This window comes from Rhinoderma darwinii, chromosome 12, assembly GCF_050947455.1.
Source record: "Rhinoderma darwinii isolate aRhiDar2 chromosome 12, aRhiDar2.hap1, whole genome shotgun sequence".
In the NCBI taxonomy this organism is placed as follows: domain Eukaryota; kingdom Metazoa; phylum Chordata; class Amphibia; order Anura; family Rhinodermatidae; genus Rhinoderma; species Rhinoderma darwinii.
The window spans coordinates 3,108,878-3,127,123 of record NC_134698.1 but is presented as its reverse complement, the minus strand read 5'-3'; the positions used below and the strand labels follow the sequence as shown (position 1 = coordinate 3,127,123).

Below are 18,246 nucleotides of genomic sequence, written 5' to 3'. Positions count from 1 at the left end.
ATCTCCTCATCTATTATCTCCATATTATCACCTCCTCTATTATCTCCATATTATCACCTCCTCTATTATCTCCATATTATCATCTCCTCATCTATTATCTCCATATTATCACCATATAATCACCTCATCTATTATCTCCAAATTATCACCTCCTCTATTATCTCCATATTATCATCTCCTCATCTATTATCTCCATATTATCATCTCCTCATCTATTATCTCCATATTATCACCTCATCTATTATCTCCAAATTATCAGACTCGTCTATTATCTCCATATTATCACCTCCTCTATTATCTCCATATTATCATCTCCTCATCTATTATCTCCATATTATCACCTCCTCATCTATTATCACCATATTATCATCTCCTCTATTATCTCCATATTATCAACTCCTCATCTATTATCTCCATATTATCACCTCCTCATCTATTATCTCCATATTATCACCTCCTCCTCTATTATCTCCATATTATCACCTCCTCATCTATTATCTCCATATTATCACCTCCTCCTCTATTATCTCCATATTATCATCTCCTCATCTATTATCTCCATATTATCACCTCAACTATTATCTCCATATTATCACCTCATCTATTATCTCCATATTATCACCTCATCTATTATCTCCATATTATCACCTCTTCATCTATTATCTCCATATTATCACCTCATCTATTATCTCCATATTATCATCTCCTCATCTATTATCTCCATATTATCATCTGCTCATCTATTATCTCCATATTATCACCTCATCTGTTATCTCCATATTATCATCTCCTCATCTATTATCTCCATATTATCACCTCATCTATTATCTCCATATTATCACCTCATCTATTATCTCCATATTATCACCTCATCTATTATCTCCATATTATCATCTCCTCTATTATCTCCATATTATCATCTCCTCATCTATTATCTCCATATTATCACCTCCTCATCTATTATCTCCATATTATCATCTCCTCTATTATCTCCATATTATCATCTCCTCATCTATTATCTCCATATTATCATCTCCTCATCTATTACGTCCATATTATCACCTCCTCATCTATTATCTCCATATTATCACCTCCTCATCTATTATCTCCTCATCTATTACGTCCATATTATCATCTCCTCATCTATTATCTCCATATTATCACCTCCTCATCTATTATCTCCATATTATCATCTCCTCATCTATTACGTCCATATTATCATCTCCTCATCTATTATCTCCATATTATCACCTCCTCATCTATTATCTCCATATTATCTCCTCCTCTATTATCTCCATATTATCACCTCCTCTATTATCTCCATATTATCATCTCCTCATCTATTATCTCCATATTATCACCTCATCTATTATCTCCATATTATCATCTCCTCATCTATTATCTCCATATTATCATCTCCTCATCTATTATCTCCATATTATCATCTCATCTATTATCTCCATATTATCACCTCATCTATTATCTCCATATTATCTCCTCCTCTATTATCTCCATATTATCATCTCCTCATCTATTATCTCCATATTATCACCTCCTCTATTATCTCCATATTATCACCTCATCTATTATCTCCATATTATCATCTCCTCATCTATTATCTCCATATTATCACCTCATCTATTATCTCCATATTATCATCTCCTCTATTATCTCCATATTATCATCGCCTCATCTATTATCTCCATATTATCACCTCATCTATTATCTCCATATTATCACCTCCTCTATTATCTCCATATTATCACCTCATCTATTATCTCCATATTATCATCTCCTCCTCTATTATCTCCATATTATCACCTCATCTATTATCTCCATATTATCACCTCATCTATTATCTCCATATTATCATCTCCTCATCTATTATCTCCATATTATCACCTCATCTATTATCTCCATATTATCACCTCATCTATTATCTCCATATTATCATCTCCTCCCCTATTGTCTCCATATTATCACCTCATCTATTATCTCCATATTATCACCTCATCTATTATCTCCATATTATCATCTCCTCTATTATCTCCATATTATCATCGCCTCATCTATTATCTCCATATTATCACCTCATCTATTATCTCCATATTATCACCTCCTCTATTATCTCCATATTATCATCACCTCATCTATTATCTCCATATTATCATCTCCTCCTCTATTATCTCCATATTATCACCTCATCTATTATCTCCATATTATCACCTCATCTATTATCTCCATATTATCATCTCCTCATCTATTATCTCCATATTATCACCTCATCTATTATCTCCATATTATCACCTCATCTATTATCTCCATATTATCATCTCCTCCCCTATTGTCTCCATATTATCACCTCATCTATTATCTCCATATTATCACCTCATCTATTATCTCCATATTATCACCTCCTCTATTATCTCCATATTATCATCTCCTCCTCTATTATCTCCATATTATCATCTCCTCATCTATTATCTCCATATTATCATCTCCTCTATTATCTCCATATTATCACCTCATCTATTATCTCCATATTATCATCTCCTCATCTATTATCTCCATATTATCATCTCCTCATCTATTATCTCCATATTATCATCTCCTCATCTATTATCTCCATATTATCACCTCATCTATTATCTCCATATTATCATCTCCTCATCTATTATCTCCATATTATCATCTCCTCATCTATTATCTCCATATTATCACCTCATCTATTATCTCCATATTATCACCTCATCTATTATCTCCATATTATCACCTCTTCATCTATTATCTCCATATTATCACCTCATCTATTATCTCCATATTATCATCTCCTCATCTATTATCTCCATATTATCATCTCCTCATCTATTATCTCCATATTATCATCTCCTCATCTATTATCTCCATATTATCATCTCCTCATCTATTATCTCCATATTATCACCTCCTCTATTATCTCCATATTATCATCTCCTCTATTATCTCCATATTATCACCTCCTCATCTATTATCTCCATATTATCACCTCCTCTATTATCTCCATATTATCATCTCCTCTATTATCTCCATATTATCATCTCCTCATCTATTATCTCCATATTATCATCTCCTCATCTATTATCTCCATATTATCACCTCCTCTATTATCTCCATATTATCATCTCCTCTATTATCTCCATATTATCACCTCCTCATCTATTATCTCCATATTATCACCTCCTCTATTATCTCCATATTATCATCTCCTCTATTATCTCCATATTATCATCTCCTCATCTATTATCTCCATATTATCATCTCCTCATCTATTATCTCCATATTATCATCTCATCATCTATTATCACCTCATCTATTATCTCCATATTATCACCTCATCTATTATCTCCATATTATCACCTCCTCATCTATTATCTCCATATTATCACCTCCTCTATTATCTCCATATTATCATCTCCTCTATTATCTCCATATTATCATCTCCTCTATTATCTCCATATTATCTCCTCATCTATTATCTCCATATTATCTCCTCATCTATTATCTCCATATTATCACCTCATCTATTATCTCCATATTATCACCTCCTCATCTATTATCTCCATATTATCACCTCCTCTATTATCTCCATATTATCATCTCCTCTATTATCTCCATATTATCATCTCCTCATCTATTATCTCCATATTATCATCTCCTCATCTATTATCTCCATATTATCACCTCATCTATTATCTCCATATTATCACCTCCTCATCTATTATCTCCATATTATCTCCTCATCTATTATCTCCATATTATCTCCTCATCTATTATCTCCATATTATCACCTCCTCTATTATCTCCATATTATCACCTCATCTATTATCTCCATATTATCATCTCCTCTATTATCTCCATATTATCACCTCCTCATCTATTATCTCCATATTATCACCTCCTCTATTATCTCCATATTATCATCTCCTCATCTATTATCTCCATATTATCACCTCCTCATCTATTATCTCCATATTATCTCCTCCTCTATTATCTCCATATTATCACCTCCTCTATTATCTCCATATTATCATCTCCTCATCTATTATCTCCATATTATCTCCTCATCTATTATCTCCATATTATCACCTCATCTATTATCTCCATATTATCTCCTCATCTATTATCTCCATATTATCACCTCCTCTATTATCTCCATATTATCATCTCCTCTATTATCTCCATATTATCACCTCCTCATCTATTATCTCCATATTATCTCCTCATCTATTATCTCCATATTATCACCTCATCTATTATCTCCATATTATCACCTCCTCTATTATCTCCATATTATCACCTCCTCATCTATTATCTCCATATTATCACCTCCTCTATTATCTCCATATTATCAGTATATATAGATGAGCCAGATGTAAATATACATTGACCTCTCCCACCCATTACCTTCCCCTTTAATGCCCGCCTGGTGCCCGGCTCGCCCTGTGTGGGCACAGGATTGGGTCGTTTTTGTTTACTGACCCCAGTGACCGTCTGTTCTGGTCATTGTCATTGTCCACAGAAATAACCGTGAGCTCCAGGAACAAATGGTCCTCGTTTTCACCCCCCGCCCGGGCGAGGTGTCCTGGGGTGTGGGCGAGGGGTATTTATAGATAGTCCTAGCTTGTATTTAGACGTCTCCAGGCTGTAATTTACCATCTTGAGAAACACAAAGAATTATAATAACAGTGTGCGTTACCTTTTAACCTCCCCCACCATCCAAAATATCACCCCGTCGCCTCAACATCACGCTTACCACAAACAGCCACCCCGGCCCCTAACAGCCACCCTGACCCCAAACAGTCACACCGGCCCCTCACAGTCACCACATACCTTCAACGTCACTCTGACCCCAAACAGTCACCCCAGCACCTCAACATCACCCTTACCACAAACAGTCACTCCGGCCCCTCACAGTCACCCTGACCCCAACCAGTAACACCGGCCCCTCACAGTCACCACATACCTTCAATGTCACGCTGACCCCAAACAGTCACCCCAGCACCTCAACATCACCCTAACCACAAACAGTCACTCCGGCCCCTCACAGTCACCCTGACCCCAACCAGTCACCCTGACCCCAACCAGTCACCCTGGCCCCAACCAGTCACCCTGGCCCCAACAGTCACCCTGGCCCCAACAGTCACCCTGACGCCAACCAGTCACCCTGGCCCCTCCGCAGTCACCACTGTCCCTCACAATCATCCTGACCCCTCAGAGTCACCCCATCCACAGAATGTCACGCCGGCCTCTCCACAGCCACGCCGGCCCCTCCACAGTCACGCCGGCCCCTCCAGAGTCACGCCGGCCCCTCCACAGCCACGCCGGCCCCTCCACAGCCACGCCGGCCCCTCCACAGCCACGCCGGCCACTCCACAGCCACGCCGGCCCCTCCACAGCCACACAGCCCCCTTGAGTCACCCCAGCCCCTCACAGTCAACCTTGACCCTCCACAGTCACCTCTGAGGGGCCTTAGATCTTAAACTAGACTTTCTGGTAAGTTCATGAAGAAGAGACAAACGTCACGATTAGACAGGGGGCTGCAGCAGGATATTACCCCGAGGAGGTATTAACACAACGCTGGAATTGGCAGGGACACCTCCAATACCATTTTAGCCAATTCTACATTGCAAGTGCAAGCGTGGCCGCACCACAAAGACCAGCAGCCCCTTACCAGCACTCCATCCATCTCTAGGTCCCCATCTCCGTCCTCCTGCAGTCATCACTCATATACAAATATAGGACAATCAGCCCTGAATGCAACTTTCAGCCCTTGATCAAACTCTAACCCTGGCAAGAAATTGTTACCAGTCATCACAGCTCCCCCTGCTGGCCAGGAGCCATGAAAAATACTTGTCAGGTGTTCATTTTAAAGTTTTCATTTCAATGCAGGAGAGACAAGGTCTGACAACACACACCTGACAACCTTTTAGAAGGGACATCATGGAGATTTTTGGCCTTATGCCCCGCCTACTTATATAGGACACGCCCCCAACATATGCAATTTGAATCCTAAATAGCACATTTGATTCCCTACAAAATGTGACCCAGACCCCTAAATAAATACAGAACCATGACCAGACATGCAGAAATTCACCTCTTCGCAGAGTATCGTTGCGACCCCGGGGTGGGATTGCTGGAACGAAGAGGTGAGTATATTAGACGCAGTGTCCGCTCTTTTCCTAGGGGTCTCCCAATAAGGTCGGACCCTTCGGCCTTCAGGTGAATGACAGGAGCCGTCAGGAGATGAAGCACCGATGCCCCATCATCCGTGTCATGGGTCCGATCGGGCATTGGTGATATCCTAGCGATGTGCGACCAATGACTACGATAAATTGGTGCCTTTTATTTGGGCTAAAAATTCTCTAATGTAACACGTGAAATGATAATCCAGAATATTTGATAATCCAGCAATAACCGTGCCCCGTTAATTCTGGAGAAAAGGGATTTTATCATAAATAATCCCCCTGTAAGGTGCTCACAGCTCTTCTGGAGGGGATAGGGTTAATAGATGCAGGGGGTGGAGCTGTGATTAGAGACTCCGCCCTCTTCAGGTGGCACAGGTGTAAGCTGGTGGGCAGTTTCTGGCGCAGTCAGTCCGCGCGGCCTCCTGTCGGCGCTTGTTCACATGGAGCGGTTGTTTTGCTGCGGTATTTTATTGTCTCCGGTCTGTATTAATGAATGCGGACATGTGGTTTGGAATACGGCCAATCAGAGTCACTGCTCTCTGCATCGGATGCGTTACGTTACGCTAGCAGGACTGCGCCGATTTCTGGTGAACTCCACACGCCCAAGACTGGGGGAGGTGGAAGCAACAGACCACCGTGATTATGGACGCATTTCCCCTTTAAATCGCATCGGGAATCAATGTGTCAGGTACAGTCTCGCTGGTGTCAGCCACATGTGTGCTCCGGGCTGTAGAGTCAGGGCCGCACTATGAGGTTAGTAATGCGCTCGCTGTATCATGGCGCCCAATATCTGTATGTCTGGTGCTGGGACAGAGGGTCTGTGTGTGGGGCTGAGCCTACGCCCTATACACCCACATGTCACCCCCTGGACAGGGCGAAAACACAGAGACTGCAGGTGTCACTCTTAAAGGGGAAGCGGCAGTTTTAATTTAAATAAAAACTAAATTATAATGCAGTATGGGGGTTCTCTTATATGGTATCACATGATAGGCTTAGATACAGCAGCTCAACAGACAGTATCACACATGATAGGATTAGATACACAGCTCAGCAGACAGTATCACACATGATAGGATTAGATACACAGCTCAGTAGACAGTATCACACATGATAGGATTAGATACACCGCTCAGCAGACAGTATCACACATGATATGATTAGATACACCGGGTCAGTAGACTGTATCAGTAACTCTGGAGTTTTTCACGTTTTTCCCTCATATATTTGTATTTTTGTTTTATTGAAGGTTTCGTTATTTGCTTTAACATTGACGCGAAGCGGCCGCAGGTTTTCCGGGGTCCTGAAGAAGCTGAGTTTGGGTACAAGGTTCTCCAGCATGAAGCAGACGGTGAGAAATGGTGAGTCGGACGTGTGTTATATCCGCCAATAATCCCCTCTCTCTGCACCTCTGTCCAGTGCTGGACTATTACATCTCCCACAATGCAGAACAGCAGAACAAGCAGGGCTGTCCTAGAAATACACCATCAGCCGAGCTGGAACCAGTCACCAGTCACCAGGACGGGCACCTCTATATGTGCTCGGGGGCCGATGTGACAGAGGGGCCAGACATTGAGCTGCTTTTCTTAGTTAAATGCTAAAATTCTGTTCACCTTCACCCACCACTAGGGGGAGCTCACTGCATACATTACATAATGAGGGCTGTATAAATCTCTATATTTGTGTGTAGGGAATCGGGGGATTCGGAGCACCACCCCTATAAGATTGTAGGTAAAGTAGTACTGTGAGGTTCTACAATAAAAGGCCCATCATGCTGTGGTGGGGTCAAAGGAGCAGGGTCCCTTTAAGAGGGGGGGTTAGAACTGACAGTTAAAGGAACATTCCAGGCAGAACTGATACATTGTGTTATCTCTAATGCAGATCCTAAAGGGGGTGGAGCATGACACAGGGATTCATATCCTAAAGGGGGTGGAGCATGACACAGGGATTCACATCCTAAAGGGGGTGGAGCATGACACAGGGATTTACGTGACGCCCCCGACTCACCCGATCATAGACCTATGACAATCATGGCTCAGTCTACTGCAGAATCCTCTTCTGATGATCCACTTAACAAGAGCAGGACCTAAATGAGGTCCAGATGAGGAAGGGTTAAGGGGGTCACATCCTACAACCCACCTATAGGAAGTGGGGTCCCCCAGGGGCGTCCTATATACAGGATCTGGGGTCTGATATTGCACTTTTCTAGGTCGAGTTACATCTGTGTAAAAGATCAGGAGAACACAAGCGCCTCGGACCACGCTGCCTCACGTCTCTGCCCCCGGGGGGGCGGAGGTCCCTTTTAAATAGAGAATCCAGATGGGAAACTGTAAGCAAATGTGTCCAGCAAAGAACGTAAATGTAGAAAAGTCAATGGGGCAGATCACGTGTCCTCCACATCCTGCAGACTGGACGGATCGTAAGCTGTTCAGCTCAGGGACTACCACGTGTTCCTACATTAGGGAGCGGTGTTCCCCGATATTCTTCTGTTATCTGAATCTCGCGTATGAGTGAGAATGAATCTGAACAGGACGATACAGGCCGCCAAAACCGCAGCTGCGATCAGTCAGACCATGAATGACGTCACTCTGGGGTCCCCCATAATGGAATAATAATGTACTGTCACTTTAAGGATGTTTCTTTTAGTTTTTCTTGTTCTCAGTTGATAAAATGAATGTTCCAGTCATCGCTGTTTTCTCCATCTCCCCCCCCCCCCCCCCCCAATGAGATTCACAGCCGCAGAGGAAGGTGGGAGGAAACGGCGAGCGAAATGTACATGTCCCACCGGTGTCAGGAGGCCTATCATGTGTGATACTGTATCTAATCCTATCATGTGTGATACTGTATCTAATCCTATCATGTGTGATACTGTATCTAATCATATCATGAGTGATACTGTCTGCTGTGCCATGTATCTAATCCTATCATGTGTGATACTGTCTGCTGAGCTGTGTATCTAATCCTATCATGTGTGATACTGTCTGCTGAGCTGTGTATCTAATCCTATCATGTGTGATACTGTCTGCTGAGCTGTGTATCTAATCCTATCATGTGTGATACTGTCTGCTGAGATACTGTAAATAATCCTATCATGTGTGATACTGTCTGCTGAGATACTGTATCTAATCCTATCATGTGTGATACTGTCGGCTGAGATACTGTATCTAATCCTATCATGTGTGATACTGTCGGCTGAGATACTGTATCTAATCCTATCATGTGTGATACTGTCGGCTGAGATACTGTATCTAATCCTATCATGTATAATACTGTCTGCTGATATACTGTATCTAATCCTATCATGTGTGATACTGTCTGCGGTGCTGTGTATCTAATCTTATCATGAGAAACAATTTTAGAGGACCACCGGGAACTACATCCCCATCATGTGATGTTACTGAACTACTTGATAGCGTTCTCTCTATGGGCTTCCTTCTATCTCTGCAGGATCCTGGTGGGGGCGCCGTGGGCTGGATCGGATGGTAACCGGCAGGGGGATGTATATAAATGCACTGTTGGAGCCCATAGCAATTCTTCATGCACCAAGGTCAACTTAGGTGAGTAGTTCTCCCGCAGTAACTGATGGGGTTTGTAGTGGATGTGTTGGTTGTCGCCCGTTCTCCATAAGGGTTAATGATTCTGAGCTTATCAGATGAGGGGTATCGCTGATCCTCCTGTTCCTTCCCTCTCCCTCATCATCATCATCATCACTACCACCACCATCATCCCCGTATTTGTGGACCCGCTGTAGGTGATCTCACTCTCCGAAATGTCTCCAAGCAGACGAGTAACATGCATTTCGGGATGTCGCTGACGCAGGACGCACGGGGCGGTTTTGTGGTGAGTCTCCGATCCAGTAACTTTTATAGTAAATTCTATACAATGAGTGTTTTTCACATTTTTTTTCCCCCCGGTTCTCGGCCTGGCACGTCTTTCCAGCTCTGGTATTTCGGGGGTTAATTACAGGAACACGTCGGGGGGGGGGGGGTAGGGACATATTTGTGGTCTCCTGAACCAGGAGTTTCTGGCGTCCGGTGCCAAAACAAGCGTCATGTGACCGCTGCGGCCTCGGCAGGTAAGACATCCGCTCCGTCCTGAGTCAACAGTCCTCGTCAGGTCAACAAGACGGAACCGGAGTCTTCTAGAACAAAGTGCCAGCTCTTGGGGCGCCCGTGATGGAGCGGCGCAGATGATTTGGCCATATTAATAATTTTGTGGGTGCATATACAGGTCGTTGACCCTGTTTGGCAGGTGACTAGGGTAAGACGGTCACCCCCTGGTATGATGATGGAACGTCCTCCAGATACTTGGTGGGTTCTTGACATTTGACTCCCGCAGGGACTGATGGGTCGGTGACCCGGCTGAGGAGGTCCTGATTATGTATGATCAATCATCTCCTCACATTTTGGGGTAACCTCTCTCCCTGTCTCCCCCCCCCCAGGCTTGCGCTCCGCTCTGGTCCCAGGAATGTGGCACCTCTATGTACAGCACCGGGATCTGCGCCAGCGTCGATAAATCCTTCAGACCCATCGGGACGATCGCACCCACAGCGCAGAGTGAGTCGTTACAATGTGTTATCTACGTGGCATGGGGGGATTTTTTGGGGGTTTGAGATTTCGGGGTACTACTGTATATATGTTATACGTGGTGTGGTATATTTGGGGGTTCAGTTTAATAAGTTTTGGGGGGTGGTTGAATGTTTAATGATTTGGGGGTGCAGTTAGGGATGAATTGCAGGATTTGGGGGTACAGTTGTATTTGTGGGATCCTTACACTTCTTCTCCCTCTGTTTGCCCCAGGATGCTCCACGTACCTGGACATTGTCATTCTGCTGGACGGGTCAAACAGCGTCTACCCCTGGTACGAGGTGCAGAATTTCCTCAGCAACATTCTCAGCAAGTTTTTCATTGGTCCAGACCAGATCCAGGTCAACTACTGATTTTTCTTATTATTCCTTATCTAAGTCGATGTGGGGTGAGGATCTACATATTTCTCAAATAAAATCGGGGGAAAAAACTGTTCAGCCCCAAATTTTAGCAAATTTTCAGTAAAACACCGCCCCCTAGTGGACAGATTTACATGAAAAATAGCAAACATAATTGTAAGATGTTATCTGAAGGTCTCGGTGAATAATTTCCTTATCATGATGAGTTGTTTCACGCTACAACTTCCACTCTGGGGCGGGGGGGGGACAAATATTATTTCTGTCCTGTCCCTTTAAATCCAGATCACACTTAGACTGTAAATGTCGCAAGTGTTTAATCCCATTTCACATATCTCTGACTACTGAGCGTGTCATTCCCGTTCCCCGGAAGTCGGCTCTTCCTGTGTGGTTTCCATCCTGCGTTCCGATTGCTTTAAATAGCGCCAGACGCTGATCGCTGCAAATTTACATTAGTAACACAAAGAATAAAGAACCACCGACATCTGGGAACAAGTCATCAGAAATTACACCCCGACCTCAAAATCTCATCTGTGGGGGAAATGGCAGAGATTTGGCCACGCAACGAGGAAGTTGCAAAAGGGGTCACACCGAAATAACAGGGGGGTGATGACTTATGCAATGTGGGTAGACGACGGCCATGTTCATGAGATATCTCCTTGCAGGTAGGAGTTCTACAGTATGGAGAGATTGCAGTCCATGAATGGTCCCTGAAGGATTACGCCACCTCTAAAGAAGTGGTGGAAGCTGCAAAGAACATCAGTCGCCAGGAAGGAAGAGAGACACGGACAGCGTTTGCCATCCACAAGGCCTGGTATGCCCAAAACTAGAAACGATGGCTACCACCAATTATATAGTGATATGGAGCATGCTGGTATAACCTGGGTATCTTCTGTATATAATTATATATGTACAGCTGGTATAAGTTATACATCTTCTTGAATATAGTGATATGGAGCATGCTGGTATATAATTATATATGTACAGCTGGTATAAGTTATACATCTTCTTGTATATAGTGATATGGAGCATGCTGGTATAACCTGGGTATCTCCTGTATATAATTATATATGTACAGCTGGTATAAGTTATACATCTACTTGTATATAGTGATATGGAGCATGCTGGTATAACCTGGGTATCTTCTGTATATAATTATATATGTACAGCTGGTATAAGTTATACATCTTCTTGTATATAGTGATATGGAGCATGCTGGTATAACCTGGGTATCTTCTGTATATAATTATATATGTACAGCTGGTATAAGTTATACATCTTCTTGTATATAGTGATATGGAGCATGCTGGTATAACCTGGGTATCTTCTGTATATAATTATATATGTACAGCTGGTATAAGTTATACATCTTCTTGTATACAGTGATATGGAGCATGCTGGTATAACCTGGGTATCTTCTGTATATAATTATATATGTACAGCTGGTATAAGTTACACATCTTCTTGTATATAGTGATATGGAGCATGCTGGTATAACCTGGGTATCTTCTGTATATAATTATATATGTACAGCTGGTATAAGTTATACATCTTCCTGTATATAGTGATATGGAGCATGCTGGTATAACCTGGGTATATTCTGTATATAATTATATATGTACAGCTGGTATAAGTTATACATCTTCTGTATATAGTGATATGGAGCATGCTGGTATAACCTGGGGATCTTCAGTATATAATTATATATGTACAGCTGGTATAAGTTATACATCTTCTTGTATATAGTGATATGGAGCATGCTGGTATAACCTGGGTATCTTCTGTATATAATTATATATGTACAGCTGGTATAAGTTATACATCTTCTTGTATATAGTGATATGGAGCATGCTGGTATAACCTGGGTATCTTCTGTATATAATTATATATGTACAGCTGGTATAAGTTATACATCTTCTTGTATATAGTGATATGGAGCATGCTGGTATAACCTGGGTATCTTCTGTATATAATTATATATGTACAGCTGGTATAAGTTATACATCTTCTTGTATATAGTGATATGGAGCATGCTGGTATAACCTGGGTATCTTCTGTATATAATTATATATGTACAGCTGGTATAAGTTATATATCTTCTTGTATATAGTGATATGGAGCATGCTGGTATAACCTGGGTATATAATTATATATGTACAGCTGGTATAAGTTATACATCTTCTTGTATATAGTGATATGGAGCATGCTGGTATAACCTGGGTATCTCCTGTATATAATTATATATGTACAGCTGGTATGAGTGATACATCTTCTGGAATATAGTGATCTGGAGCATGCTGGTATAACCTGCGTATCTTCTGTATATAATTATATATGTACAGCTGGTATAAGTTATACATCTTCCTGTATATAGTGATATGGAGCATGCTGGTATAACCTGGGTATCTTCTGTATATAATCATATATGTACAGCTGGTATAAGTTATACATCTTCTTGTATATCGTGATATGGAGCATGCTGGTATAACCTGGGTATCTTCTGTATATAATTATATATGTACAGCTGGTATAAGTTATATATCTTCTTGTATATAGTGATATGGAGCATGCTGGTATAACCTGGGTATATAATTATATATGTACAGCTGGTATAAGTTATACATCTTCTTGTATATAGTGATATGGAGCATGCTGGTATAACCTGGGTATCTCCTGTATATAATTATATATGTACAGCTGGTATAAGTTATACATCTTCTTGTATATAGTGATATGGAGCATGCTGGTATAACCTGGGTATCTCCTGTATATAATTATATATGTACAGCTGGTGTAAGTTATACATCTTCTTGTATATAGTGATATGGAGCATGCTGGTATAACCCGGGTATCTTCTGTATATAATTATATATGTACAGCTGGTATAAGTTATACATCTTCTTGTATATAGTGATATGGAGCATGCTGGTATAACCTGGGTATATTCTGTATATAATTATATATGTACAGCTGGTATAAGTTATACATCTTTTTGTATATAGTGATATGGGGCATGCTGGTATAACCTGGGTATCTTCTGTATATAATTATATATGTACAGCTGGTATAAGTTATACATCTTCTTGTATATAGTGATATGGAGCATGCTGGTATAACCTGGGTATCTTCTGTATATAATTATATATGTACAGCTGGTATAAGTTATACATCTTCTTGTATATAGTGATATGGAGCATGCTGGTATAACCTGGGTATCTTCTGTATATAATCATATATGTACAGCTGGTATAAGTTATACATCTTCTTGTATATCGTGATATGGAGCATGCTGGTATAACCTGGGTATCTTCTGTATATAATTATATATGTACAGCTGGTATAAGTGATACATCTTCTTGTATATAGTGATATGGAGCATGCTGGTATAACCTGGGTATCTTCTGTATATAATTATATATGTATAGCTGGTATAAGTCATACATCTTCTTGTATATAGTGATATGGAGCATGCTGGTATAACCTGGGTATCTTCTATATATAATTATATATGTACAGCTGGTATAAGTTATACATCTTCCTGTATATAGTGATATGGAGCATGCTGGTATAACCTGGGTATCTTCTGTATATAATTATATATGTACAGCTGGTATAAGTTATACATCTTCTTGTATATAATGATATGGAGCATGCTGGTATAACCTGGGTATCTTCTGTATATAATTATATATGTACAGCTGGTATAAGTTATACATCTTCTTGTATATAGTGATATGGAGCATGCTGGTATAACCTGGGTATCTTCTGTATATAATTATATATGTACAGCTGGTATAACCTGGGTATCTTCTGTATATAATTATATATGTACAGCTGGTATAAGGTATACATCTTCTTGTATATAGTGATATGGAGCATGCTGGTATAACCTGGGCATCTTCTCTATACAATTATATATGTACAGCTGGTATAAGTTATACATGTACCTGTATATAGTGATATGGAGCATGCTGGTATAACCTGGGTATCTTCTGTATATAATTATATATGTACAGCTGGTATAACCTGGGTATCTTCTGTATATAATTATATATGTACAGCTGGTATAACCTGGGTATCTTCTGTATATAATTATATATGTATAGCTGGTATAAGTTATACATCTTCTTGTATATAGTGATATGGAGCATGCTGGTATAACCTGGGTATCTTCTGTATATAATTATATATGTACAGCTGGTATAAGTTATACATCTTCTTGTATATAGTGATATGGAGCATGCTGGTATAACCTGGGTATCTTCTGTATATAATTATATATGTACAGCTGGTATAAGTTATACATCTTCTTGTATATAGTGATATGGGGCATGCTGGTATAACCTGGGTATCTTCTGTATATAATTATATATGTACAGCTGGTATAAGTTATACATCTTCCTGTATATAGTGATATGGAGCATGCTGGTATAACCTGGGTATCTTCTATATATAATTATATATGTACAGCTGGTATAAGTTATACATCTTCCTGTATATAGTGATATGGAGCATGCTGGTATAACCTGGGTATCTTCTGTATATAGTTATATATGTACAGCTGGTATAAGTTATACATCTTCTTGTATATAGTGATATGGAGCATGCTGGTATAACCTGGGTATCTTCTTTATATAATTATATATGTACAGCTGGTATAACCTGGGTATCTTCTGTATATAATTATATAGGTACAGCTGGTATAAGTTATACATCTTCTTGTATATAGTGATATGGAGCATGCTGGTATAACCTGGGTATCTTCTGTATATAATTATATATGTACAGTTAGTATAAGTTATACATCTTCTTGTATATAGTGATATGGAGCATGCTGGTATAACCTGGGTATATTCTGTATATAATTATATATGTACAGCTGGTATAAGTTATACATCTTCTTGTATATAGTGATATGGAGCATGCTGGTATAACCCGGGTATCTTCTGTATATAATTATATATGTACAGCTGGTATAAGTTATACATCTTCTTGTATATAGTGATATGGAGCATGCTGGTATAACCTGGGTATCTCCTGCATATAATTATATATGTACAGCTGGTATAAGTTATACATCTTCTTGTATATAGTGATGTGCAGCATGCTGGTATAACCTGGGTATCTTCTGTATATAATTATATATGTATAGCTGGTATAAGGTATACATCTTCTTGTATATAGTGATATGGAGCATGCTGGTATAACCTGGGTATCTTCTGTATATAATTATATATGTACAGCTGGTATAAGTTATACATCTTCTTGTATATAGTGATATGGGGCATGCTGGTATAACCTGGGTATCTTCTGTATATAATTATATATGTACAGCTGGTATAAGTTATACATCTTCCTGTATATAGTGATATGGAGCATGCTGGTATAACCTGGGTATATTCTGTATATAATTATATATGTACAGCTGGTATAAGTTATACATCTTCCTGTATATAGTGATATGGAGCATGCTGGTATAACCTGGGTATCTTCTGTATATAGTTATATATGTACAGCTGGTATAAGTTATACATCTTCTTGTATATAGTGATATGGAGCATGCTGGTATAACCTGGGTATCTTCTGTATATAATTATATATGTACAGCTGGTATAAGTTATACATCTTCTTATATATAGTGATATGGAGCATGCTGGTATAACTTGGGTATCTTCTGTGTATATAATTATATATGTACAGCTGGTATAAGTTATACATCTTCCTGTATATAGTGATATGGAGCATGCTGGTATAACCTGGGTATCTCCTGCATATAATTTTATATTTTACAGCTGGTATAAGTTATACATCTTCTTGTATATAGTGATATGGAGCACGCTGGTATAACCTGCGTATCTTCTGTATATAATTATATATGTACAGCTGGTATAAGTTATACATCTTCTTGTATATGGTGATATGGAGCATGCTGGTATAACCTGGGTATCTTCTGTATATAATTATATATGTACAGCTGGTATAAGTTATACATCTTCTTGTATATAGTGATATGGAGCATGCTGGTATAACCTGGGTATCTTCTGTATATAATTATATATGTACAGCTGGTATAAGTTATACATCTTCTTATATATAGTGATATGGAGCATGCTGGTATAACCTGGGTATCTTCTGTATATAATTATATATGTACAGCTGGTATAAGTTATACATCTTCTTGTATATAGTGATATGGAGCATGCTGGTATAACCTGGGTATCTTCTGTTTATAATTATATAGGTACAGCTGGTATAAGTTATACATCTTCTTGTATATAGTGATATGGAGCATGCTGGTATAACCTGGGTATCTTCTGTATATAATTATATATGTACAGCTGGTATAAGTTATACATCTTCTTGTATATAGTGATATGGAGCATGCTGGTATAACCTGGGTATCTTCTGTATATAATTATATAGGTACAGCTGGTATAAGTTATACATCTTCTTGTATATAGTGATATGGAGCATGCTGGTATAACTTGGGTATCTTCTGTGTATATAATTATATATGTACAGCTGGTATAAGTTATACATCTTCCTGTATATAGTGATATGGAGCATGCTGGTATAACCTGGGTATCTTCTGTATATAATTATATATGTACAGCTGGTATAAGTTATACATCTTCTTGTATATAGTGATATGGAGCACGCTGGTATAACCTGCGTATCTTCTGTATATAATTATATATGTACAGCTGGTATAAGTTATACATCTTCTTGTATATAGTGATATGGAGCACGCTGGTATAACCTGGGTATCTTCTGTATATAATTATATATGTACAGCTGGTATAAGTTATACATCTTCTTGTATATGGTGATATGGAGCACGCTGGTATAACCTGGGTATCTTCTGTATATAATTATATATGTACAGCTGGTATAAGTTATACATCTTCTTGTATATAGTGATATGGAGCACGCTGGTATAACCTGGGTATCTTCTGTATATAATTATATATGTACAGCTGGTATAAGTTATACATCTTCTTGTATTTAGTGATATGGAGCATGCTGGTATAACCTGGGTATCCTCTGTATATAATTATATATGTACAGTTGGTATAAGTTATA

The 18,246-nt window shown here is 39.4% G+C and overlaps 1 protein-coding gene across 3 annotated transcripts in view; it reads left to right on the top strand.

Annotated features, from left to right (window-relative positions):
• Positions 1–18,246, top strand: part of ITGA10 (integrin subunit alpha 10) — a 39,424-nt gene that overhangs the window by 3,102 nt on the left and 18,076 nt on the right. The window contains exons 2-7 of one of the 3 annotated variants that reach the window (XM_075844078.1): positions 7,471–7,582; positions 9,669–9,778; positions 9,973–10,061; positions 10,663–10,777; positions 11,021–11,148; positions 11,829–11,977. In XM_075844078.1, coding sequence (XP_075700193.1) covers positions 7,471–7,582; positions 9,669–9,778; positions 9,973–10,061; positions 10,663–10,777; positions 11,021–11,148; positions 11,829–11,977 — 703 coding nt within the window. Of the gene's footprint in view, positions 1–7,470; positions 7,583–8,315; positions 8,551–8,976; positions 8,994–9,668; positions 9,779–9,972; positions 10,062–10,662; positions 10,778–11,020; positions 11,149–11,828; positions 11,978–18,246 lie in introns of those variants that run through there. The other 2 variants (XM_075844080.1, XM_075844079.1) reach the window with 2 other exon arrangements.